The 27,835-nt window shown below is 41.4% G+C and overlaps 1 protein-coding gene across 4 annotated transcripts in view; it reads left to right on the top strand.

Moving 5' to 3' along the window:
- Nucleotides 1-3,720: 3,720 nt before the first annotated feature.
- l1cama (L1 cell adhesion molecule, paralog a) overlaps nucleotides 3,721-27,835 on the top strand; it is a 37,235-nt gene continuing 13,120 nt past the window's right edge. Inside the window, exons 1-5 of one of the 4 annotated variants that reach the window (XM_067528356.1) lie at nucleotides 3,721-3,924; nucleotides 23,158-23,499; nucleotides 24,755-24,769; nucleotides 26,306-26,408; nucleotides 26,912-27,114. In XM_067528356.1, coding sequence (XP_067384457.1) covers nucleotides 23,370-23,499; nucleotides 24,755-24,769; nucleotides 26,306-26,408; nucleotides 26,912-27,114 — 451 coding nt within the window. In that variant the 5' untranslated portion in view covers nucleotides 3,721-3,924; nucleotides 23,158-23,369. The remainder of the gene's footprint in view (nucleotides 3,925-23,157; nucleotides 23,500-24,754; nucleotides 24,770-26,305; nucleotides 26,409-26,911; nucleotides 27,115-27,835) is intronic. The other 3 variants (XM_067528353.1, XM_067528354.1, XM_067528355.1) reach the window with 3 other exon arrangements.

Raw genomic sequence — 27,835 nt, 5'->3', positions numbered from 1 at the left:
TTTTTGTCTGAGGCTAAGTCATAGCTAATTACATGTAGTTAACATGCCTAATGAGATGTGTTCTGGTGAGTGAAGTGCTGGTCATATCTGACAGCCAGGCCACTTTTAGTATTTTCCCTTCAATTAGTGAGTGATTAACGCCAGGTCAGAGACTTCTGGTTGACTTTCTGACCCCTTAATGACTTTAACACGGTCAATGGATCTCTTCAAACATCAGCCCTTTCAGCAACTCAGAAACTGTTTAGTCAGTGGATAAACTCTGTAGGGGCCGAGAGTTATGGAATCTACCTCTCACTGGCCACTTCTTACTCTTTCTCCTTGTAAAATTGTCACATGGATGCCTTTTCTTTCTGTGTGTGACTTCAATAAATGACTAAAAAAGTTGTGTTCAATTAACACAAACTAAAACTAAACTAAACATACTACTTAGAGATTCAGAAAGTCTAGAGAAATCTCTGTGGGCAAGGAACGAGGCTGAAAGCCTACAATGATTAGGATGATGGTGATTTTTGAGGCCTTACATGACCCTGCTTTAAAAACAGGCACAATACTGTAGTGGAGATTACTGCACGAGCTGAGGAACTCCTCTAAAGACCAATAGATAGATAGATACTTTATTTATCCCAAAGGAAATAAAAATTTTCAACTGCTCAGTTAAAATTACAGCACCGGAGCTGCACAAGTGCATACAACCAAGGGTAATATGCCAGATAACCCAATTCTTTGCCACATGTTTAAAACTCTACCGTGCAAAAACTCTTTACTAAAAAGACCTACAAACACCACCATTAAGCTCCTTAAGATGAACTGAGGCGTAATAGAGTACTGCCCTGTGATCCCACAGTCAAATCGCCTTGTCATTCGTTGCACAGATGAAAAGTCATTATGCATAATGGTACAGTTGGTTGCATTTGCACACACCAATGGGTAACTTGCACATCTGTGAATGCACCATTGCTATATTTTGGCCATGCACATGTGTTATTTTCAAGGGGACGCCTCGCTTGTTCCAGCCAAGCCACTTTCTCCATGTACTTCAACAGCACAGCTCTATACAGTAGTAAAAGTGTCTGGGTCCTACAGTGGCCTGCCTAGTCCAGACCTGCCCTCCATTAAACTAATTTGCCACATTTGGCTCTGAACTGTTGAGCAGCTGAAACGCTATAACAGACGGAAATGAAGAAAATATTTGCATAGTTTTATTTACACTTAACAGCAGCTGGTGCCATAACTTTTTCTTGCAACTGTACTTTATTTTTCCTCAGCTTGTTTTAACAAACAAATCCTAAAGACAACTATTTTGCTGTTTTACTATTTATATTCTGTCTACAACCCCTCTCAGAGTCAGAATATCCTGTTTCCTGCTCTTTCTTTGAGCCTCCACACCCTTACTGCAGCCATTTACTATATTGTATCAATTACTTATTTTGCTGACTGCATCTGTTTTTTTCTGCCTTGTTCATTCATAGCCTTCCTTTCTCCTTTTCTCCCCCTCTCACTACATGCTCCCATTTTCCTCCTCATATATCATTCCATCTCAGCACCAGTCTGCCAGCTGACTCACTTACTATAGAGTCTGGAGGAAGGAAAATGTGCAGAATGCTTTTTCAAGGGCAGGTAAGACGTCTCTCAGAGATGAATGGTTTAAATAAAGGCCCGACCTGAAGATGTGAATGAGTGACAGCTGAGGTAAATGTGTCCTCCCAGATAAGTGGATTCTACAGAGGTTAGGCACAGGGAATTACTTTCCTGCCCAAATCTTTTTGATGTGAAACTCTAACTATTAGTAGGTAAAACAATAAGAAAGAGACAGCAGGGACATTATCTGTATTGATCCATCTGAGGGAGACATAAGCTGGACACTAATTCTACGTTCCACTTAGACCTGCCCTCTCAACACAGATTGACTTTTTTTGAACAGAGGATGTGACACTGTAATGAGTCAGAGATGAGATGAGTCCGGTTACAAACTATTCAATTCTAATAACTTCTTCCTGATACTTCAAATTCTAACTTTCTCATTGTACAATCATGTTGTATATGTTGCAAAATTCATTCTTAGTTAAAAAAATTTCAGTCTCTAGATCAATAGTTGCACCTTTATTACAATTTATCTATCCACCACTTGTTTTCTCATTTTTACCGCAGACCCGTCAGTGACTGTTTTTAAACTCTAAAACTCTGAAGCTCCCTTAGTTTTTCCTCCTTTCCTCCTGCATCCAGTCCAGTTTGAACCCTGAAGTCTCAGCAGTTCCTCCTCCATCCATCCTCTTCTGAGATTCTCACCTACATAAACTGGCGTCATCAATCTTTCTTCCCAGGCTGTCGGCTCCTGCAGAAGCTTTTGTCTGTGTTCCTGGCAGATCCTGCAGCACCAACGGCAGATGGGCACTCTGGCACCCTTAGGTTGGAGAGGCACAAAGAAAAATGACAGCAGCTCACTGGGAATGGGGTTTTCTGACTGGACATGCTGCCCGACTTACCTGAGCTTTTCTGAGGGATTTATTCTTAGAAACTAGTGTGCAATGAGTGTGCTTTTATGTTTCTATCACAATTTTTATTATTAATTTTTTTCTTTTCTGCTCTTGCTTGAGCTTGCAAGTGCAGCACTTGCACCTCATGTAATGGAAACACTTCCTCTGATAGCATTGTGGTTTGATGTTATCTCCTTGGCTTAGATTTTTGCTTGCCTTGTACCTCACTTGTAAGTCTCTTTGTATCTGCCAAATGAGTAAATGTAACTGTTTTGTAAAAGTATTACTTAATTTAACTAAGGTCTATAAAGTGTTATAACCCACTTAAAATATTATAACATCAACCCCCATGCTAGCAGCTTTATAGGGCTGCAAACAACTATCAAAAATGCTCACAATGACAAAAATGATGTCAAGTAGGTGTAATCTACCATGTTCCATATTCCACATTAGTGTAACATTGCAAAATCAACAGAAATTAAAGCAGATGTGGGTGTTGATGTCAGTTTTGTGGTTGTTTACTAAAAACTCAAAGCACTAGACAGTCATGATATGATGTCATAATATCTTTAGATGAAAAGACGACAAGCCACAAAGACAAAGTCCCCAACAAAAGCATGAATCATAATGTGTGTAGAGTCATAGTCACGCGATGATATTTAACAGTTATGTTGTCTTGTTAGAACAGTAAATTCTCCCACAGAGCTGCTGGACTACCCAGCCCTTTAGTACCCTGAACCTTCTCAGCCTGGCCCCCAGTCTAAGATAAGAGACACCGGTAATTCCTGACACATTTTTATTCACTAGTGTTGCATAACATGTATCCCAGTCACGCCTTTGATTACACTATAATGTGCATAACGTCTTTGTCATGGAATCGGTTAGAAGACATTAGTGGAGCCTAGTGTAGCATAAGGATTTTTAACATGAAACCTCATCCAGTCTTTATTTCACATTTGTAGTCTATTGGCTCTCAGACTGCTGCTAGAGAAGAAGGGAAAAGAAGAGCTGAGAGGCCATAGGGTGTGTGCTTTATGCTAATGTGCACTGTGAAATATTGTGCTTGGCACTGGTTGGCTGAATGTAGGTAATGTAATAATCCATACTGTATACGGGGAGGAAAAAGAGGACAGGGGGAATAGATAGGGCACAAGAAGGAGGGTTACAATAATGGTCAGAATTCACAGTGAGGGAGGGAACACAGGAGGAGAGAGGCAGGCAGGCAGAGAAGAAGGGTGATGTCACCTCCACCAGGCAGCCAATGAGAGCCAGAAAGGGAAAGAGAGAGAGAACGGCTAAAGGGGGGAGTGCTTTTCTATCACTGCAGCATCAGCAGAGAGGAGAGGGCACAATCAATTTCACAGAGGAAGAAAAGGCACAAGTAGATAAGGAAGCCAGTGTGGAAAAGGACGCAAAGAGTTGCCAGAAGGAAAGTAGCATCGTTGTGGAGGTAAGCGGATCTTTGTCTGGTGATATGAACAGTTTGTCATTTAATGATAAGGAGGCAGTGGAGACCTGGTGAGCGGATTAATTAGGCTGTTAGGTGGAGGTGGCTTGTTTTGGAATCACACCTTAATCTTATCTTCCACTGGCAGTGAAAGATCACAGGACCATGTAAATCACTTCAATGTCCTCTTCTTTAAATGTCATCTCTCTGTGAATTTATCTTCATGCTATCAGGTGTGTTGATGTTTAGAAAAACTATAAACCTGCAGCAATTTCAACACACTTAATTGAAAAAAAATATGACAAATGTCAACATTTGCATAATTACTTGTGGTTAATTATACAACACTGTAGCACTTATTTTCTTTTAACCATTTGAGGAAATGTTTAGTGTTGAAACCAGATGTCATGAATAACCTGTTGGTGGAGAGCAGTTTACAGGAGATAATATTAAGTCTTTTTTATCTTTGTTTCTTTTTTGTCAATAATTGAAAATTCAGTACATTGCATGCAACAGGGTCTCATCTTACATTAATTCTGAATACACACCAGTGCTATGCGCCATTGTACCACTGCGCCGAGCACTTTATTGGTCATCATTACAGTATAATTGTTATTCAAGATTGTTAGAAAATGTTTGTTGAGTTGTGCCCAAATGATTGTTTAAATGTACTGAGCTGCATTATAAATCTGTTGCATCACCATAAATTCATTGCAGAAATTGTATCGCCAGCCATATTTACAATTTGCAATCAAATGTGAAAACTATATATTGCAAATTATTTTAATGCTCTGTTCTGCAGTTCATCTTGCACTGTGCATTTTTCTGCAAACTGCTGTCCTTCTGCCTCGATACTTTAATATGATTATTAGTTTTCTTCTCCACATCCCCCTCCCCAAGCTAATAACTGAGTTGCTTACCATTAACTACGGCCTGTGATTGCATTTTGCTGCTTCGATTTTCATTGATGTGCAGGATGATACTCAGCTGTATGATGAACAGCATAGCAGAACAGACAACAATCATTTTCTAGTCTACCAATCTTATCTTCTGCAGCTGCATTGAGTCTTTTTTTTTGCCTTAGTAGTGACAGAGCTGTGTAACCTTAAACTACAAATCTTAGAGGGAATAAAGAGAAGGAGTAATCTAAAGGATAAATAGAAGGGAAAAAAGGACAGATTCAGATATCAACAGGAGGCAGATGATGAGGGAGGTATTTATATAGAAGGAGATGTCACGGGAAGAGAAAATAAGGGTGGGGCAGCCTACACATGAGACTGTGGAGGTGTGCCCATGAAAAAATAGGCACTCACCTGGCTGTATGCCATGCAGCTGCCTGCTTGTACCTTCTGTGGCTTCTTACATATTTGCTCTACCAGGCAGAAAATAGACAATGCTTCAACAGTTGTGTTATTGATGTAGAAAACTGTACTGCCAAAAGCAGCTACTGTGATCTTGTTCTATATGTAAGTTGTTTATTTATTTCTGATGTTTTCGTGAAAATCTCATTTCAATGCATATTTTGATATCATGCACTCACGGTTATAATGCACAAAGAATAGACTGGATTCACAAAAACATGGCCACATGTACAAAGACATGTATTGGTAGGTATGTACACATCTTTGTGCATCTGCTCACATCATGTGAGTGTTTGGTGTAGTGGATGTACTCTGTCTCCCTTTTCTCCATGTCTTAGTAGCCTGCAGCTTGTCCCAGATGAACCTGGTAGGGTAGGAAGGCTTTGCGCCTGAAAATGACTTGTTACCATCTGTACAACATCCATAAACACACTGCACTGCACACATTTACACAAAAGATTACAATACAGCTGCTGCTGAAGAAAGTGGGTTGTAGTAAATGTGTGTGTGTGTGTGTGTGTGTGTGTGTGTGTGTGTGTGTATGTGTGTATAAGTACATCCTCCTTGTGGCAGCAATGCTCCAGAGACCCCCTGCCACATTATTATACTATTTAATGCAGTGGGGTTTGTATGGTCGCAGCAGCTGGAGCTTAGTGAGACAGGGCTGCGCGCTGCTGTTGTAGCAGCAACGTTGTTGTCAGACTTGGAGTGTATGATTACCTTCGCTACAGTATGGTGCAGAATGTAATCTCCCCTCTGAAGCGGGTTGGTTAATTGAGCTGTTCTACCAAAGAGACTGATGAAAACAGGGATTTATGTGAGGACAGAGGGACAGAGATCTGCATCGAAAGAAAATGGGCATGGGAGAATGGTGTAGCAGGGGAAGGAGAAGCTGCACTTCCTTTCGAAAGGCAAAACACTTTGCATTCTTTATTGCATGCTCTCTGCTATAGGACATGAGAGATTGAAAGAAACAGAAGGAGAGATACAGAAGCAGATATGAATTGCTTTGTTATATTCATTTTTATGGGATTATGTCAGAGTCTGGCCTGTTTCCAAATGCATTTAGTCCAGTAGCTGAAGTGGTGGTGACATGTAGGAGTTGAGGAGTAATCTGCTCTCAAACTGACAGTTAGGAGCAATCCTGAGGAAGAGCAGTGCTGCACTGGCCCCTCGCTCCTTAGCCACCTGTTAAGGCCTCCAGGCACTTTTGCCAGTCATCCTGCTACCCAAACACAAATATATAGACACACAAAGCTCAACACATCTGTACCAGCACAACTTCTGCAACTCACACAAACACACGCTTTGCAAATACACACTGCAGTGCACCAAATTAAAGATTCTCTAATGTTCCCACAGTGGCCTGATTACTTAAGCATCTGCCACTGATCAAAGCCTGCACACTGCACTTTCTGGGGATTTAGCCATTAAAGCAGAGACAGAGTAAAACAAGGGTTAAAAAAGAGAGCTATCTCTCAGACAGAAGTGTCAACAATGAGAGTGTTTCATCTCTGCTTTCCTTTTTATCCTCCTTTGAGAATAATAGTTGTAAAGTCACAAACTCGCAAGCACAAACTCAAAGGCTTGTAAGTGAGTTAGCTCCCTTGAGTTATGTTCCTGTGAGTGTGTGTCTTTTCAGTGCCCTGCATGTCTGTCTGTGCAGTTGCAATGGCACCTTCAGGATGTTGTCAAGATGGAGAGTCAGTTTCTCTCCCCACTCCACCCTCCCTGGTTGCAGCTTGAAAGCTGTTTGATTTAGGCTGTGCAGATGGGAGTCAGCCCACTGGGTGTCAAGTGGGGGATCGTGTCGACATGCTGTCAGGGTTTGGTGGAGAATACATTTTGGTGATTTAGGGAGCTAAGGGTCAGGCAGATTGACAGCAATGGGTAAATGGTTATAGAAAATTGAGGAGGAGGGAAGGAGGACGACTGAGGGGGAGAGTGAAATTTGCAAAGGTAAAATGAGACACACAGGGAGGAAAACCTAAAGATGGAAAGGACTGATGTAAAATCCAGCAGCCTCATATGGAAATAGCAGGTTGTTTGGAGAATAAGACAAAGTGGAAGAGAGTTGTCATGACAATTTCTCTGAACCACCTCATTCCAGTCATCACTGTAGAATCCTGCTGTCTTTTCAGCCAGAGCAAACCTCTCAACTTATACTGCCCCTGCATCTCTTCATTTGTCTTCCTCCTCCCACCGCACAATTCTTTGGTTTCACTTGTCCTATCAGTATTCGATGCTGTGGTGTTCGGTGAAGCCAACATCAGGTCTTAATCAAAATAATGACTGAGGATCCTATTAGCTTTCCCAGAAAGAGGCTCTCAGACAAAGACTCATAAATTTAACGCTATTATACAATTGAACCCGTGATGGAGACTAGGCCACAAATAGAGGTGTTATGTATGGAGAAGAATTTAGGGAATTACTTTATTACAATTTTCAGAAGTGATGGTATGAGAGAGAAGAAATTGTTGAATTCTCCTGGGGAACAAATTTGAGATTGGCTGTTAAATTTACACAACTAGATCCCCATAACTGATATTACTTGAAACCAGGAGAAAATGATTTAGTGCCAAACCAATAACAAAATGGGAGGCCCCAGATAATCTACACTGTCACTTTATTTTATTAAGATGAAGCAAGATTTTTTTAATCCTTTGAATTTTTCAGTGCACACCGTTTAAATAAAGTAAATTTAAAAAATAGCAATAAGCGGCAAAGCCATAAAACTACACTTTGCATTGAATTTGAATTAGGGGAAACATGAACCTCTGGGACTTGTTTTCTGACAAAATTATATCTTTGTCTCAGAGAATTCCCCCTTGCGTTCTTCTTCCTGGACCCAAGTCAGCGCTGACAAAAACCTTCATTGTCCACATGAGTGACTAATATTAGACTAAACTGATCCTGTGTTCAGTGTATTTCCCATCTGCATGTATCTGTTTCTAAGAAGTGTTCTGTTAACTGTCACAGGGAACTGTGCCTCTGTCCTTTTGTGTGTGTGCACAAGTCTCCATTAACAGTGGCCAGTGCAAGATACCCTAATGAATGAATAAAAAATAACTGAGGCTTTGGTAAGATACAATAAGTATCAGTCAGTGAAATGGCTACTAGGTTATCTACTACCCTTTCTGAGTCACAGAAATCTGTTGGATTTAATTTTCTTTCCACCATGAAGCCTTTGTAACTTTGTAACTCCAAGTTAATAAGCTTTTTAATTGTTTTGTGGGCTTTTAATAGATGTATTTAGTATGGCAGTGGAGGATAGCATCCTTAAATTTCAAAATAGCTAATTTAAGGTGTTTGTCAATACTGGTACAGCATTTGATAAACTGGGGAGTCATCTGGCTGAGATTACATCGCACAGACATCTTAATAATGGGACATGACCACATTGGTTGACTAACTGCTGAGACAACATATGCATCTTTAATGAAACTTTAGAGCATAATGTATTTCAATAATATAGAGTACTGTACTTTAGCACTTTGTGTAATTAACAATTTACTAATCTGCTAAACTTCTGAAAGGCTTTTTCTGTACCGCTGAAATATTTTGATCAAAAGATCAGCAGTTTTTGTTTTTGTTTAAAGTAAGCATAAGGAATTTAATATGGCTGCTTGCCACTCCATGTGACTCCTCATTTTCTTACATGTAAAGCACATTGAGGTTTGATACTGTTCTAAATCTAAAGGCTTATTTGAGTGTTTACATTTAAGTGTATTGATTTTGTTTCACTTGGCTCATCCCCACTCTATACGTACACTTCATTTGAATTAACCATAACTGAAATAGATGGGGTATGAAATACGAGCTTCCCTTGCACACTTGAACTGACACAGTATCTTCAAGTACTGCAGGTGATGTAAGTAAACAGGCTTTCTGTATGTTTCTCTTTTCTATGTCCCAGTGATGTTGTGACTGTAGCTTCTCACTGGCATTTTATCTGCTGTGTCAGGCTTGGTATATTCATTAGGGTTGGATTACAGAGAGTGGGAGGGGATCAGGTTTTGATTGGGTTGTAATCCCCATACACTGGCCCAATTTAATCTCACCTACTGTGCCATCCTATTACACACTACACCCACCACATGCATGAAGGCACTGGCTGGAGGAGCGCAGACAAGGTGCATAAAGGGTTAAGACAGGGTAATGTCAGACAATAGGCATAAAGATGGATGGTTGTAAGAAATGAGCTACAGAGAATGAAAACTGATTATGAACAGCAGGAGAGAGATTGAAGTACAGAGATTAAAAAACGAAAATGTCAAGAAGTAAAGAAATGTCAGCCCACACTAGAGACAGATGAGATTTAGAAAAATGTGTTCATGGGGCTTGTTTTGTGTGTCAAAGTTTGTTTGCCTGTGTTCCTTCTGAATGGGCGACTTTCAGAATACATAAAAGGACATTTCTTGCAGGACTTATCTGTTTTAATTTGTGGTTAGAGGTGAAGATGGACAGAAAACACAGGGAAGGAGAGAGAGGGGCCAAAATCCATGGACCTGTGAATACAGGGTGTGCATATTAACCAGCAAGTCACCAGAAAACCCATTGTTCCAAAAAGCCCATAAATGGTTGTTTTGGCTTGAATTAAAGGTGCATGTGCATTCAATGGACTTTCACTTTCAGGCATAAAGAATCCCCCAGATGTGAATATAACACTAAGATCGCAAAACAAACTTGTCACTTGTCACAGTGAATCACACAGTCTGTGCACTCTGTTACCTCTTTTATTCTTCTTTGTCATTAATGACTTGAAAAAATAAGCATTTTGTGTGTGGCAACTTGTCTAGTGCCTTCAGCTTTTGGATTGTTTTGGGATGTATCTCATTATGCGTATTTGGCCAAGTTGCAAATTAGTTGTATGTCACAGACTTTAAAGAGTGATGTAAGAGTTTATATAACCTATTCTGCTGTTTCTTTATCAGTTGTGACCTACATCCCTCTCATCATCTATCCTTACCTGCTCACGGTCAGATTAAATTAGGCCATGCTCCTCTGCTACACACTCCACACACCATGTAACTGAAGATGTGATGTTGTTTTCTGTGAACCTGCTCTTGTTAGCCTCTTTTGAATGTAGATTTGTGTGTTTAAATCAGGTTTGTGTTGGAGTTGTCTGAGTCTGCTCTCTGAATTGATCAGGGGTAATTGGGCATGGTGTTAGAGAGAGCTTCACACAAGGACCAAGCTGCAATAATGAGATTCTATATTTAGCTATAAACCTCTGTTTACAGCAGCCTTCGCACTCTGTTGCACAGCGGGATGAATTGAGCATTTGTGGATTTTTTGCTTTTTTTGGCAACATTTGCAGGAGCACTTTTGTGTAGTAATTTTTGTAAATCATTTGTTGAAGTCTGTGCTGAAAAGAGGACCAACTGATGTAGCAGGAAGCGATAAGGAGACATGGGGTGAGGCTGCTTGTTAATACAAGGAAAAGATAAAAGACACATTTCCCCAGAGAAAACACAGGAGCACCAATAAAGAAAAATAGATTTATTCGGCGGTGCAGATGTCACATCAGGGAAAGGTTGGAGAAGAAGCGAGAAAAGCCGAGGAGCATTTAGGAAACCACTTGCAGATAAAGAGAGAAGAGAGAACAGAATGAAGGCCCAGACATTGTTAACGAGCTTAATGAGGAAATTATACACATAAGCAGAGATCTCTTCCTCCAGGCCTTTCATGGTTGGGTGGGGCACGGGAGGTAAGAGAAAAAGTGGAGTGCTAGCAGAGGGAAAAAAGATCCTTTTATTATCAGTAACCTTTTAATAATGTTGATTATAACATTAAAATGTGATCCTGCTCAGGGCAAATAGCGGAAGGTGTGAAAGTGTGGAGGTTACGGAAGGATGACAATGTGGTAAGATAAAGGAAGGAAGATACACAGAGCAGGGAGGGATGGGAGGGTAAAGGACAGAGATCCTGTAGCGATTAAAATGTCAGTGTGTGCAGAGGCAGATCCACACCTGCCAAGCATGGGTACACATATACACACACACACACACACACACACATTCAAGTACTCACCTGCATCTTCTTAGGCTGTGTACAGAGTAAGTGTGTGATGCTAATTAAATAAGAGGAACACAACCCCAAACACAAATAGTGGAAGTGCCTACAGACAGAATCGACAGGATTATATCAGCATGGGCTCAGCATGGTGATGACTTCATTCTCAGTGGGTGCCATATATCATTCATCTTTGTACCATACATCATCATGATTCTTGTTATTCTTTTCCTTCTGTCCTTTCATTTCTCCTTCTGTGTATCCTCCATCCAGTGGTCCAGACAGTTGGTGTTTTATTTATGACTGTTTATTAAACATTGGACCAGCCTGTGGTTCAGAGAAAGTCAAACAGTAAATGTTAGTGACAGGAATGTTAGCCGTGAGGCTGTCATACACACTGTGCCCTGTGTTTTATCCCCATAGCCTGTCTTTGGGCCCCATCAGGCTCCACAGGGGTGAAAGAAACTGGTTTTTACCCTCAGTTTAAATAAAGGAAAAAAACTATCTGAGGTGTTTGAGATATGTTGTCATGCAAAAGCTCTGTTTGTTTGGTTTATATTAGCTGGCAGGAGTTGCTGACATGCTGTGTCTGTGTCCTATATAGGCTCCAGCATGATCAGCACATTTTAAGTCGCGCTATCATGGGATGCAGATGATTTAGAGAACTGCCACCATACCAGGGGATTTGGTGCTCTAGAATATTGCCACTGGTCTACTTTCTCTGTTAGAAGGTGCTTTTGTTTGCATTGTGTTGCGTATGTATTTGAATGTGGGCATTAACATCTTAGTTTTGTGTCTGTGATTGGCATATATGTGGATTGTCAGACCTTGTTGGCCTAACTCTCTATGAATTGTTCATCAACTGGTTATTTAGCTGCAGGAAAAGGTCACCAATGCATCCCTGTGGCCTTTCCTCTATCTCTTTCTGTTTTTGTCTCTTTCTCTTCCTTTTTCTCAATGGAGTTGGGGCCGAACGCTTTCTGTCATCTCTCATAACTGAAGCAAAATGGGATGGAAAGGGAGACAAGGGAGAGCAATGGAGTTGTGGCCACAGCTGGGGCTACACTGTACGAAGCAATACCCCAAGAGGAAGATGAGGGAGAAAAAACAGATGATGCAGGAAGAGAGAAGAGAAGAGAAGAGAGGAGGCTGAGGAGAAGCAAAGCTCTGCAGAAAAAACATAAAAAAAAGAGAAGACATGTAAAAGCATCCTTACTTTTTCTCTTTTTGCTTACTAACTCTATCTGCCTCCTGGTATAGATAATATAAAACCAGATATACTTGTCATTTCCTTTAAATATTTGACAGGAGAAGACAAACACACACACACGCACAAACACAAACACACACACACACATATACAGACTGGAACAGGTTGTCTGTTTACTTTCTTTCATATTGCTCCTTGTTGAAAATTACTGCGCGTTCCAGAAAATGTCGTGTCCTTGATCTCTTTGCACCACTACGCACTGGTGCGTGGAAGGGCTGGAGCTGTAAAGAGGTGTGGGCAGGGGGATTTGCAGAGACTAGGGTCTGCAACAGAGACAGGGCTGTACGCCTCAGATAACACTGCAGCCTTTGATGGAGCCCGGCCCTCCTCACAAGCTGAGCGCAAGCCGCTCCGCCTCAAATAGATCTCTGCTGCGGACTCCATTGGTAATAATTGGATTTAGTTACAGAGGAGAAATGGTTTGCTGATGATAATGATAACAGATGCGATGGGAGTTAGTCAGCCACTTAGGGTCGAGGGATAGTATCAGTACTGTGCCAGCCTGCAAATTTCCCCTTGGACTGGACAGTCTCTCTCAGTCTTGATAGAAGTTGATAACAAAGGTTGATAGAATGCTACCTGTAATTACATTGTGTATGATCTTGGTGGTTGATTGTAATGAAGATGCAGTACAGGACAGATGGAAGGCATTGTTCCATAAGCTTGTTCTGTAGGGAAGGAGGGGTGAGGTAAAAGAGTTCAGTGAGAGAAAACAGGGAGTTTGTTAGTAATATAAAGTGCGAGAGTCAATCAGCAGGGGGGCAGAGAATAGAGAACATAAGTAAAAAAAGAGTGGAGTGCAAATAAAAGATAGATTTTCTGCAAAGACAACAGTCAGGAAGAAGGAGCTCTTTCATGTATGTAGCATGTAGCCACAACAGGGGACTAGAGAAAGGCAGAGACGCGGAAAGAGCAAGAGATGGAGACACAGAAGACGGGAGATGAAGGTAGGGAGTGTAAAGTGCAGATAGACAACAGATAGAGAGAGACAGCGAAAAAAGAGAGAGGGTGGGGGGATGGGGTGGGGAGGAGGAATGTGTTGGAGGGGAGGGGGAAAAATATTTGCTGTGCGCGGCTGAGCTGGAGTCAGGAGGTTGTCATGGTGATAGCAGGGTGAGAACAGGAAAGGGAGACAGGAGTATTGACACCTAGCTGTAGACACTGCACACACACACACACACACACAATCACACACATTGCTTGCACAGATAAAGGAACAAAAACACACAAACAGGTGGTGCGTACTAATAAGCTGCACCCATCAATGAAGCCCAGTAGCCATATCACCATGCAAACTCTGTTTCCCTGCTGTCTTTTATCCTGGCCCAACCCTATTTGAATGGCAGGCAAATTCCCTCAAACTGACTTGTCTTGCCAAATAACTACCAAAACCAACTCTTAGTCTGCTGCTATGTGATGTTAGGGCTGTGTGTATGTGTTTGTGTGTTCGGATGTCTGTATGAGAGACTTCACATATCTTAGCTTTGCTGATTTCCTGTGTGTGTTGATGACGCATAAAGATAAGAGAGGCAGAAACAAGCTGATAAAGAGACAAACTGCAGCTCCAGTGGGGCATGGTTTTCTGAGCCAGTCAACACACTTATATAATAACAGTCTGAAAGTATCTTTTTTTTAAATCAAAACTTATGCAAGATAAAACTGCAGTCCTGCACCAAATGCAGTTACTGCTGCAATAAATGTAGAGGAATGTACTTTGTAGGGTTCTTTGAGGGTTTAGAACAGTAGATGTCACAGTTTATATTAACTGACCTTAGGTCCATCCACTAAAGCCTTAGACAATAGCAACTTATTAACAAATGCAAATGTATACCTTGAAAATCACTACACCTGGACATAGATCACGTCAAGTCTGCTGATATTGGAAGTTCAGCAAATCTGTCTGAATCTTGAATTCACACAGCTAAAACATTGACTTGTCATTGCAGTGTGACGACAGAGTCAAGCATAAAAGAAATATAGCAAAGTGCAAACACAGCAGGAAGAAAAAAGTGATTTCCATACTGGACAACAAACAAATCGATAACATTGCTCACTCAGAGTGAGCCCTTATATAAAATGGGCTTTTAGTTGTGTCCTAAAAGAATACAGAGCACTGGAATGTGAAGTTAGCTTTGATAAATGATTAAAAAATTTCTGGAGCATTGGTGATTTTTTCAAATTCTGGACATGAAACACAGTGTTAAAAGAGCTTCAATATCCATTATTTTTCTTCACTCCTTCTCTCGTTCCTTCTCATTCCTTCACACACCTTCATCCTTCCACTCTGTTTCCACTTCATAGATATTTACTAGCTGTTTAGGAGTGTTGTAGCTCCTGCCTCATCCCCAGAAGACCTTGTATTTGATTAGATGAGGAGCACTTAAGGGGAAGTGCTGCTTTTGCAACTTTTAACAGTTAATGGGATATCCAAGAAGCCGTTGTCTGACCTGGTTTATTATTTTGGAGACCAGATCACCAGGTCCTGTGAGCGGGTTTCCTAAACTCTATTGTAGTCATTTAACTAATTCTTGTGCTTTTTTGGTTTGTTTCCTGTTGATGAAATTTTGTACTCATTCATCTTTCTCTCTTTTTCATTTCTTTCATAAATGCAGCTATGTACATATATTTTCATCAATGTACTGTCTATAATTTCATGTGTGACTCATTGTCTCTGCAAACCTTGTATCAGGTTTGTACAAACCTTGTATCAGGTTATAGAGAGGAAAAAAAACCCAGACACTTTGCCACCGTCGTTTAGCCACTAGAGCCTTTCCATGCAAATGTGTTAGCAAAGCACTATGCATGACCTTGCCCTGCCAGCAGCTTATTTCCCTGCAGTGAAAGAAAAGACAGCATCACATCCGATCTAAGGAGACCTTGATAAATATTTCTAGCAAAGTCTACCTTTTAGCAAGCTGTCTGTGGAGAAGCTTGGGGGCAAAAATACCTTTTTAGAATATTTTAAAAATGATGTACCTGTGGCGAACGACCTGGAACACACGAACAGACATTTTTCTGCAACACAGAGACATCATCCAATTTTATTATGATTTTTCCTTTTAAAAAAAGTACAAATTTCTTTTCACTGCAACATAACCATCTCTAGTGTAACCTGTTGTGATTAAGGTCATAGGTCACAAGCCCACCCTCTCCTCAGGATCTGGCATGCAAATATTTCCTGCAGAGGCAGCAAGGTGTCCTTGTGTGTCACATGACATGCCTTTGACAACTGTGTCCTCCATCGCTATATGAGCCACTTGCCACCTGGCCCAAGGGACCACTCCCTCTTCCAACCCTCTGTCTGCTGAATGACGGACTGCATGACACCTCCTCTGACTTCACTCTTGGCAACAGCCTACCCCCACCTGCATCTCTCACTTGATGAACCTCAAGGCAAACGCATGACCATACATACATGCTTCCATTCACGCCGTTGCATTCTGTTGCATATATGGTTTGTTGTCTCCAACATTGGTCATATGCTGCATCTGGTTTCAGTGCTAACACTAACAGATACTATAGATGTCAGCATCTTTTTACTGAACTGCATGGATCTAGTTAGATCTCCAGTGATTTCAATAAAACACACACACACACACACACACACACACACACACACACACACACACACACACACACACACACACACACACACACACACACACACACACACACACACACACACACACCTAAAATCCCCACCCCCGATCCCTCTAGTTTGATCTTCCCCTAATTTTTCTCTCTAAGGGATAAGTGGCTGCAGGCATGCACGTTTCCTGAAGGATCTCCTCTGAACGTCACTTCCCAAACAGTTGTCACAAAGGTGCAGGGAAAAAGACTGTCAGTGAAGGTCAAAATGCACGTCAAAATAATAAAAAACACAAGCCAGGCTGTTAGCTCCAGAGTATGCAGAGAAAAGGGGAGAGGCTGACTGAGAGAGATAAAGAGAGAAAGAAAGCACACACTGTAGGATGGAGCAGGAAACATAAAAAGCAACGGGGAGGGGATGCGAAGAGGTCATTCCTAATAACTCTTCCACATAATTTCATAATGTCATGATTGCCTCTCTTTATTCAAGCTAACACCATTAACTCTTTACTGTATGGACACATGTTTATCATTTAGTAAACAAAATTATTTTATTTGTCTTCTTGTTGTCTGTGTTTATTTCTCCAATCGGAAGGCATGATCAGTTTTCTATATTTCTAGCATGTTGTAAGACGTTTAATGTCGCAGCACTGCCCATATGTTGGAACTATTTAGCTGACACTAAAGGACTATAGTTATGATTTCATCTATTCAAAATCACAAACCCCATCTTTTTCTGCTCCATTATATATGTTTTACATTTTTGTTTATAGTTTTTCTCAATTAATTGATTCATTTATCAAATCAGAAATGAAATTCTCAAAACTACTTAGGTCAGTGCACGAAAAATGGTTGATCAAATGTAATCGGTGACACATATGACATATATCAACTATTATTTCTTTTGTGCTATGTAGTGTTGTAAAACACTTTTTCTGCATCTCAATTTCAATAAAACGAGTTAATGTGTAGGTGTGAATCCTTTCCAGTCTTTTGCATCTCCCACATGCAGTGGTGTGAAACATTATACTGTTGAAATGTATAAATGCCATGGAGTGCATCCTTCTGAATTTAATGTCCACAAAACCTCAGCTTTCTTAAAAAGCAATAGTTTACATCAGAAAATACTCTGTTTTTATGAAAACATGAATAAGCATTTTTACTTGTATGTAATGTATTGACTGAGAAAAGGACTTCTCCTTCTGATGGCACTGACATGTTCACTGATATATTTACTTTTGAGTGATAAAGAATTTTGAGAAAGTTAACGGTTTTTGCTGGTGATCTATTGTTTTGAAAAATGCACTTATTCTTTTTACAAATGTAAAAGTTGATTTTAGGAACGCACCAAAGCAAGTTTATCTGAGAAAAACTGTATTGATATCATACATCTCTGTTTCCCGTAACTAACAGAGTGACTGAAAAGCCAAAAGCAAATTACCTTATCAGTTGTTGACTTAGGTGAGCGGCAGCTAAGATGCTATAAGCAGAGAGAGCGAGAGGCAGCACTCCAATCTGTAAGACTGGCTCCATTAGCTGACAAGAGAGATTAGCTGACCTGCTGACGCACAAGCTGATCTTTACCAATACACACGGCAACACACAGGAAGGCTCGTGCATGCAAACAGACATGTGCAGGCAATCTGATACACTATTACATTAGGGTGGTACCCCTACTTTTGATCGTTACAAAGCTTTTACTGCTCAGTGATCTGATAACCAGATCTCACTCTTCTCTGTCTTTCACACTTCATTCTTTACCCATCTTTACCCTCGTTGTTCTTTTGGTCCCAGTTCTTCGTCTTTTTGTTTTCACTTTCTATTAATTTTTCAGACTTCTTGTTGTCGACTTTGTTGTCAGCCTCCCTCTTTGATCTCCCGCCGGTGTTGCCCTTCTTTCTCTTTGTTGGTTTTTCCACCTCTATCCCTCCTTCCCTTCATCCACCTCTCTTGCCTTTCTCCAGCCCTTGCAGATGTCTTAATGAGTCCACTCCATGCTCCTTGAATTATTCACTTCTTTTATTCTACCATTCCCATTGTGTCTTAAGGGGGAAAACACCAATAAATAAATCACACAGGAGGTAAATTCTTTTACCATCTTGGCAATAGGAGGGATGACTGTGCACGTGTTTAATGGTTTACAAGGTAATTACGTTGAGATGGCTTGGGAAGTCTAGAGTTTGTAGTTTACCTTTTAGTTGACTAACTTTGTAAATGATTTAACTTTAATGAATGTTTGAGTAATTTGAACACTTTCTGTCCTGTGCACATGTCAGTGAACTACAGTATGTCTCCATTCAGTATTTGTACATGAATGTGTTTGAATATGTGTTTGTGGGTGGTCTGTAAGCGTGCACCAGCAAATGATCGTTGCGTACGTGTGTGTGCATATCTAAGCGGAACTGCAAACTTGTCCATCCATGTATGTGGATAACTGAATTTGTATGTACAAGGGGGTCTACTGTGTGGACCCTGTTGTCATGGCAACCCAAATAGAGAGAGTGTGGGCAGTTGCCCTCATGGCTCCTCTGACAACCTTTATTTTCTCCAGCTTTGTGTCACACCAATATTAACCCCTAACCCTTGACAGAACACGCTGGGGGTGGAATGTGGTGTATTCTTTGGAAATTGAGCGAGACACAGAGGACGTTCTAATGCTGCATTTGACACCAGTGGAAGTTGCAGAGTATCTATAATGGTCATGCTTATGCTAATAGTGGTATTGATGAATGTGCTGTCTGTGTATCCTGATTGCAGATAAGCTTTAGCTCTGCAAATTTTTTTTCCATAGGTAAATTACCATTTGGAGTTGAACATGGATCATCGATCTTAAAACACGTTACTTGCCCTTTTAAACAATGAGTACCAGCTTGCGGGTAATATTGGTTTCCCCGTGTGCTTAGTTTTCATTGAAGCTGCAAATTTAAACTGTGTGTTGTCCAAGACAAACTGCTACTGCAGCAGTTATGAAATTGATGGAGAGAAAGGGTGTATATAGATTGAAGAGATGAGGAGAGGAGGAGGGACTGTGAAATTATATTTTGAAAAGTTATTAAGGGGGAATTTAAGAAAGCTTTTAGTGTCAGTTATGGAGGAGATGAGAGAGAGCAGAGAAAGTGGAGACTGATAAAAAGATGACAAGAAAATGGGCACTCTTGGTTCTTGGACAGTTCCCACTGTAAAACCCAGCTAGTAAGCAGAAACACTTGAGGAAAACGTGAGAAAAGCTTGTCAGGAATGTAATGTTCATTGTGGTGAATGATGAAAAATGTGTCTGTTTTGTGAAGTGAATCATGAAGCAGGGCAGAAACAGGTAGCCGGTATTATTTCACATGATTTGTGGTATTTTTCTCCTGTAGCGACAAAGTGGGTCTGAGACTTGTCTCACTGCAACAGGCTCATGCATTAAGTATGACCCTGCCAGAGAGAGGAAGAGGGGAGGGTGCGTAGGAAAGAATCAGACTGGCACACCAAAGCCACCAGGTATAAATGGACAGCATCAGTCTGGGACCAAACCAAATGAGTGGTGAGGGGTGTGAATGAATTATGAATTTAGGTGAATATAGGGCAAATTGTGCCGACAGGAAAAAAGATTTCCATGAATAATTTACTATGTAGGGGGCCATATCCTCTGCCCCCCACCAGCATCATCTTGTTACTCAGATCCCCCTTTTCATTTCATTCTGTTGACCCTGATACTCTTTCATTGTCATTCTCCTGTAACTTCAGCAGTCCAGTTGTCTTAGTACTCTCTTTGCTCAGTTCTAAATCCTTCCATCTTCACCTTGTCCTTCTGCTCGTCTCTTTTCAGCTTGATGTTTCTCCAGACAGACGAACCCTTGGGGGAGAGGAGGGGGTAAAGGGGGGCATGTATTCATTTATTTTTCTCCCCCCTCCTACTGTCTCCCATCCTCATCCCCTACACATCCTCACAGCTGGAGGTAGTTAATATTTAAAAGCAAGGCATGACAGGACACAAGACCTGCACACATGTTTGAACATGCACCACACACGCAAACACTCTCAGGCACACACACTGGAATCCAGTGGAGCAGCACGTTATCAGTGCTATACGTGCATGAGTCACTGTGTTGGAGGAAACATACCAGGCTAAATTCATCAATGCAACAGCTCCACATAGAGTCAGTACGTGAAGATATTTTGCAAACAGTAAATGTGTCTCATGTGCATGTGGGTGGCTGGCATGACAGGGATCAGAATATGAGAGAAACTCAGAACATGATTTGATCTTGCCCCCCTCCCGGCCACAGATAAGACAGTCTGTTCAGCTCTTGACGTCCTTGGCAACGCCCAACATGTCAACTTTATTCTAATTACTACATTTTGCAGAGGAATGAAGGGTGTAATTTTCTATCTAATGGATGACAAATGGGGTACACATCTCAGTGGTAGATCAGCAGTAAAACTCTACTAACAGCGTAAGACAAAATGCTGGGGTTACTGGTGTTTTTGTAAGCAAAACGCCTCAAAGCAGTAATTCATGAATAATTGAAGGAATTGCAAAATTGACTTGGCCGATTTGCCTGCATCGGTTTGCCTGTAGGCGGCTAATTCACTGCATTCGGGTTTTCTTTTGGAAAAAATAAATGGCCACGCCCTCAAATCTCTACACAGTGTCGCTCACACTACACCTCTCAATGACTGAAAGATTTCTAATGCTCTCTGTAGAGACCCCAGCGGTGATAATAGTTTTTCAAAGGCACTCAGAGACCCTGTGACGGGTCATCTTAGCACAGCTGTAAGCAACCATTGCACATTCGACCTTTGACCCTGTCCAATGAAGCAGGTAACAGGGCTGGGATTGGAACGCTGACAGCTGCACAGCGAACACCCTGATGTAGTGAAATCAGGCATCTGCTTTAATGTCAGTGTGTCTCACCTCTGTGATAATGGAGCGGCCACATGGCTGCCTGCCGTGCACACAGCTGGGAAGTGTGCGTATGTGTGTATGCTTTAGTGTGTTAGTGTGTCTCAGGTCAAATCAGTCTGTGCTATCAGCATGTTTGGGTGGCTGGGTTGGCCCCATTACATGGTGACCTTCCATACTGTTCTCTCTGTCTGTCTCAGTCTCTCCTTGACAAGCCCCACCCAACCCATTATAGTGTTCCTCTTTACTGCGCTTACTCAACATGATGGGAGTATTCCGTGGCAAGGTCTACATTCTGACTGCAGCCCACTGGACCGTGCATTTTTATCTGTCTCAAATCTTCATTCAGGCCAGACAAGGTGTGTCTCTTTCTGCCCTGTGTGCAGGTTTGTGCACATACAATACAGTCCCACCCAGATTGGTGGTGTGATAAGAAATGACGTCCCACATTGTTCATCAGTGTCCTGCTTTGCTCCACTCAGTTCTCCTTCACTGTTGGTTTGGAGGGGGGGACTGATTGGCCAGTTCCCACCTTAGAACACATTAACAGCATTACTAACATCCTCACGAGCCTCACTATAGCTTCAGTCTATAGTGAAAGAAGGACTGGAAACAAAGGAACAAGAAGAATGTGAACAAACCATGCATACTGATTGGAAGAGCACATGTGTGTGTTTACAAGTGGCTGTATAGGATTAGTGTCACAGCTGTCATCCCTCCTCCTCCTCTTCCCCACCTTCCACATCTCTCTGTTCCTCCCATCACATCCCACTCTCCCTTTCACTTTGCCCCTCTCGTTTCTCACCTCCACCTCTCCCACCACCCCTGCTCTTTTAGCCTCAAACTAATTCTTTAAACTTTTTATCTTCCCCTGAAGCCTCTTCACCCTCCCTCTTCTCCCTCGTACTGTGCTTGTTGTGCTATTCTTCTGACAAGACAAGCAAGTGAGTGTAATGGCTCATTTAATCCCAATGCTGTTAGTTTAAACTGCCTTATCAAGTGCTTAGCTTGTTTGGTCTTTAATTTAATCTAATTTGACCCTTTTGATGTAGACAAATCCCACATTCCTGTTTCTGTTTCTAAGATTCTATACTCAATTTTACTCTGAGTGGCATACAAAATAGCCACAGCAATCATCTGGCTAGCTATTAACCACTAGACAAAAGAAAATTAATGATAATTACTACTCTCCACCCTCTTCTCGCTCACCACTCTTCTCTATCATCTTCATCGTCTCTCCTCTGTGACCTTCCCTCTCTCTCCAAGGTTACCCATCACTCTGTTCTGGCATTGCCAACAAACAACATTTTGCAGAGCCAACCCTCTTTCAAACAGGCTCCCATTATTGAAGAGCTGCCAAAATAGCATGCTCTCTCTATTATTGCCATTTTCTTTTGTCTCACATGTAGGTCTTAATCATGGTGTGCTATAACAGTTCTTTTGTGTGATACTGAGTAGTGTAAACAGTCAGCGGGCTGCGCCACGTGGTGCCACGGGGGAGGACAGTCTGCATGTTCTAGGGGGGACCAACTCCAAGTGTACAGATGGAGAACGGATAGACTCCTAGCAGGAGTGGTTTGCCTCCCTCCCCATGGCTGATAATATATTTATTGCACATTTATCACAGCACTATCATCCAAGTATACTACGAGCTGTTCAGTTCATGCAATACAGCCCTGACCAGTCAACCTAATTATCAACTATTTGTTTTTCCTTCTTGTGTATTATCTGATTTGAGATTTGATCAGTTTCCACTGTCTGTCCGCAGCCCATCTGGGTGCTAGGAGGCTATGTTCAGCTTCTTGCTGTGGTATTCCGTCCATCTGTCCTGCTGACTGGCCCTTCCATATCGGCCACTGCTCATGTAATTAACCATGGGGGTTTTTTTCTGCAAGAACAGGTTCGCTGATAAGCATTGTTGGTGTTTTTTGTTAGGAAGTGTTTTGTTAACTCTCAATCTGTGTCCTACCGCCATGTGTCAGTCTGTCCATAGGTCTGACCACATGGCATAGGGTAATTTTTCTCCCATCCTGACACATGTTTCCTCTCTGCCCCTCCCACTCTTTGCTCCTCTTCTTCTTCTCTCACCCCCCCCCATCTCTTTTATCTTTCAGAGAGGAGACCAGCAGGAGGGCGTGGACCTGACATAAACAAAGGGACGGGAAAAAAAAGGGAGAAGACAAGAGGGACGTACAAGGCGAAGCCAAGGCCTCCTTGAGAAAAAAATCATAGCCTCACACTTGCACTGCACAAGTGTGTGTGCCTTCTGTGTGCATTTTACTGTGCGTGTGTGCAAGCAGGTGGAACTTTGATGGGACAGTGAGCAATGCCTCACACGCAGCAACAGCAGGTTGGCAGTAGGGGGCAGTCATCCCCCCGCCTCCTCCCATTCCTCTTTCTCCTCCTCTCCCTTGCTGCCCTGCCCAGCCAAGCAGCCATACACATACCATCCAATTGTGAGTACCAATTCGCCCTGTACCATTGGTCACAAAGGTAGCTGAACGCTTCCATGAGGTTCAAAGATCTGTTTGTTGTGGTAATTACACTGTTGATTCATCAAAGCACACTAATAATCATCTTTCATCAGGATTAATTAGTGCAAATGAGCACAATGAACACGTTTCTCTTTCAGTAACCTCAATATTCAGGGTTGGATTGTGCTATTGTGATCAAAATACTACACTGATCTGATGTTTCTTTGGTTAGCACTCATCTGTGCCTGCAGTGCATCTAATTACTTTGTAATTGATCCCCTCATACTGCATTGATTAGTCTCAGTATTGATCTGGTTTCCTTGGTGCAAACCAGAATCTGATTAGGGAATAATTTAATCAGCACCTGAGTTATACAACAATAATCCAGCAAGGTGTTTCCTTACTTGCTCTCATTTCTTCCTCCTCCTTGATACAATATATGGGCATTTGAAATGCAGTTGAACTTGTGGGCCTGCAGGGAAATTGATCTTCATCATCACGGCTGGTGCTGGTCTGCCCACAGAGCTCAAATGGAGAGATAGAGAATATTGTTTCCACTGCAGCTTTTTGTTGTTTAATCTTTGTCTAAGACTACTTGCAAAGAGTCAGTCCTTCACCGCCCACATAGATTTTAAAAGGGTGTATAAACAAACAACCTATCTCACACACACACACACTCACACACACAACTCCCCAAATATTGATAAAATGCAGTAAATATGCCGATCTAATTCCCAAAGTGACGGGGTGACACAGAGGTGAGCGATCCAAAAGGATGAAAGGAGGATGATGAAGAGGAAGACGGAGCACGTCAGAGATGGTAAAGGTCAAAGTGTCCCCTGCCTTTTAATCACCAAGCCTCTGCCTCTTGTCAATGAGAGTAACTGAGGAAGTTATTTGGATCAATACAGGAGATGCGTTAGAATCTGTGTCAGGGAGAAAGGGGTTAAAAGCTAAACTCCATTATAGGAGACATTACACTGCTCTATTGTCCATATAGTATAATTGTTGTTCAATTATGAGTAAACCATTATCTATCTATCTATCTATCTATCTATCTATCTATCTATCTATCTATCTATCTATCTATCTATCTATCTATCTATCTATCTATCTATCTATTTGTCTGTCTCTCAGTTTCTTTTCAGCCTGTCTATATACAGTATTCTCCTTCTTGTTTAATGTAACTAATAACTTCTTTGTTGCCTTGTCTCTGGCCATCACTATGGACTAACAGACCACATCAGTGATCGTAAGTGCTTTAAACTATATTGATGACTCTCTGTTTAGTCCAGGTTCTGGAAAAGCTTTATGGAAACCCTTTCATTATTCCTTTCCATCCAGCACACACAACACAACTCATTTTGCACTGTGCTGCACTGTGATAAATTGTTGAGGGCGTGTTTGCACATCTGTTTCGGTGTTTTATCAAGTTTTGTATATGAGGATGGTTTCTTTGTGCCTTAGTCTGTATTCAGGTGTGTGTTTAGCCTCATTGGTTCCCAGTAGGTGAGATCCCTGTAGGAGCAGGAAAGAGGAAGTGTGAAGGAGCTGCTGTCTGTAAGGAGGCCACAGGGCTGTCAGATCAAAGACACAGGGAAATAAAGAGGAGTTAAAGCTCTAAGCACCGGCTTCTCTACTTTTCTTCTGCCAATAACGGAGCAGAGGCTGCAGCTCAAACTTTAATTTGATCAGCTGAGGAAATAGGACTTCTATCAGTGGGAATTATTTCATTAAATTCCCTCCCTCTCCCTACCTTACTAAATCTCGGTGAATCTGCCCTTTCTTGGTTTTTCCTCCGTCACCTCCCTTTGCTGTGTTTTCTGTTGTTTTGAATGGGCCTTCTCTTTGCTTTCCTTCCATCCATCTCAATTGTCTGCTCAGCTCTTCATCTCCATGACTTTCATCTCCATGACTCTCCATCCTGCGTCCTCCTTTACCCACCTACCTCTATAATGTGAATGCATCTCTGACACAGGCTCTGTCTCATTCCCTTAAACTCAAATTAAAGACCCTATCAACAAGTATCAAGATCTGACCTCTACTCCACTGCGAACAGTCTATAGTTACTAAACCTGTGTGGAGAAAAACAGTGTGGAGATTTCTGTAAATTTTTTGTCCATAAGTACTGAAAAGTAGAACATAAAAACAATGAAGAGCATAAGCAAAAGTAAAACCTGCTCGTTCAGTATACACACTGCAGCCCAGCGTTGTTAGTTTTATGGCCATCATGGACAGTGGTGACAGAGAAAGAGAGGTAGTCTTTACTTTTTACTTCAAAAGCCTTGCTTCATTTCCCCCACTCTCTTTTCCTCTCTCCCCCTATTGCTCAGTCTCCCGGGGAGCACTGTGCCATATATCTCTTTTACATGAGCTCTCCATTTTACATTATGCTGTATCAATTGCTTCTCCTCTCAACCCATTTTCTCTGCCTGCTCTCTTGCTCTCAGTCTTTTCGTCAGCCTACATCTCATTTCTTTCTCTGGGGAGTCTTTTTAAATGATATTGACCAAGTATACCTATCAGCACCTGCTAAAATGAAAAAAAAAAAAAAAGAGTGGTGTTTTTTGTCCTGTTAACTAAACCGTTACCAATAAGCACACATATGTGCATGCTAGATTGGGGTGTAACAGTAAGTGTGTGTAAGTCATAGTTTTTACAATTGCACGGAGCATGAAAGTGAAAGTGTAAGGACTGCATCACTGTTTTTGAGAGTGTGTCATCACATATAGTATAGTAGGTTTGTTGATGGTACTGTGATGGCACTAATTGGTTTTGATCTTTGCAGTCAAGAGGCCTCCAATCATCACCACACAGCCGGAGTCCGTCACCGTCTTTAGTGTTGAAGACCTTGTCATGAGCTGTGAAGCCATCGGCAACCCTCCACCCATGTTAGTCAGCAAACACACATCCTCACAAAAAGAACAAAACATGGTTTGGTCTAAAATGTTCTATCTGTCATAGATCAGCCTAGCCACTGGCTAACTTATTATACAACTGAGAATAGTGGCCTTCGCTGTCTTTGCTCAGCTGACATCTACATATTAGTATTACATGAGAACACAGCTTCTCTCAGTCAGACTTCTCATTTCAACAAGGGATAAATGTCATTAGGCCCTCGAGCAATCTTTTCAGAGTATCTTAGCTTCTCTGAAGTGGAAAACTGCTCCAATTGCCAAGTAAAAGAGGAATATCACAATTACACAGCACAAGCATATGAGTCTCACTGGTGCATCTTGTGTAAGTTTGCAGCATCGGTAATTCATGTCCTCAAATTCCGTGACATATAAAGAGATCTTGTATTACAACGTGCTTTTAAAAGTGTGGAAATTATTTCGTTTTTAAACCATAATATTTGACTGAGTGTTGTTGATTTATTTTTTCCTTTCTTAAGTTTCCGATGGACAAAGGAGGGAGAGGAGTTTGACCCAGGCAGTGACCCTGAGCTGAAGGTTTCAGAGAACACTGGCTCATTTGCTTTCTACACGCTGAGTAACACTATGGACACACTGAAGCACTACCAAGGGAGATATGTTTGCTTTGCATCCAATGAGCTTGGTACAGCTGTATCTAATGAGGCCATACTCACCATTGATGGTATGAACACGCTTATTTGTAATCATGTGACTTTAACCTCATGAGAAAAATGACACATTTACACGGAGTAATATCTGTGAAATTAAAAATACTCAGATAATTAAATTAACTGTCAAATTAATAGGCTTTCATATCTTTAAAAATATCACTTTGAGTGTTAATGCTCCTGTAAATATTTTCAAAGTTTAGATTAGAGAGCTGTGTGGTTACCATTGGTTTTATCAGCAGTAACAGCGATTTACAAACTGTAAGTGGAGACAGTGTATAAACCTTTGTCTTGCTCTGCTTTATAGAGAGCTCATTTGTTAGCAGATGGAGGCTCATACTGAGAGCTTCAAGTACTGTCACCCAGAACATAATTACATGCAATAACATAATCATCAGCATATATTCACAAACACATCCACACATGGGCCCCTGGGCAAAAGAACCTCCGGGTATCCATCCACCTGTGTGACTGGCTCACTCCTGGGTGACCTCCTTCCTTTACAGTTTCCCTGACAACGGTTTCCCCAGAAACGCTCTTGAGTTGATGTCATGTGAAGCACTCTTCAGTAGCTCCTGTGGGGTTATCAACAATGGGCAGAAGGGAGGATTGGGGGAGCAAATACATATGACTCACAAATCACATCAATTTACTTCTACAAGACAAAAGACAACCTGGTGAACACAAGAAGTTATGAATAACGTCTTTTTCGATGTATTGCATGTTTAAATTAAA

Source organism: Channa argus, chromosome 13 (assembly GCF_033026475.1).
Source record: "Channa argus isolate prfri chromosome 13, Channa argus male v1.0, whole genome shotgun sequence".
NCBI lineage: Eukaryota > Metazoa > Chordata > Actinopteri > Anabantiformes > Channidae > Channa > Channa argus.
The sequence above is the reverse complement of the archived record's forward strand: the minus strand, read 5'-3'. Positions and strand labels throughout refer to the sequence as shown.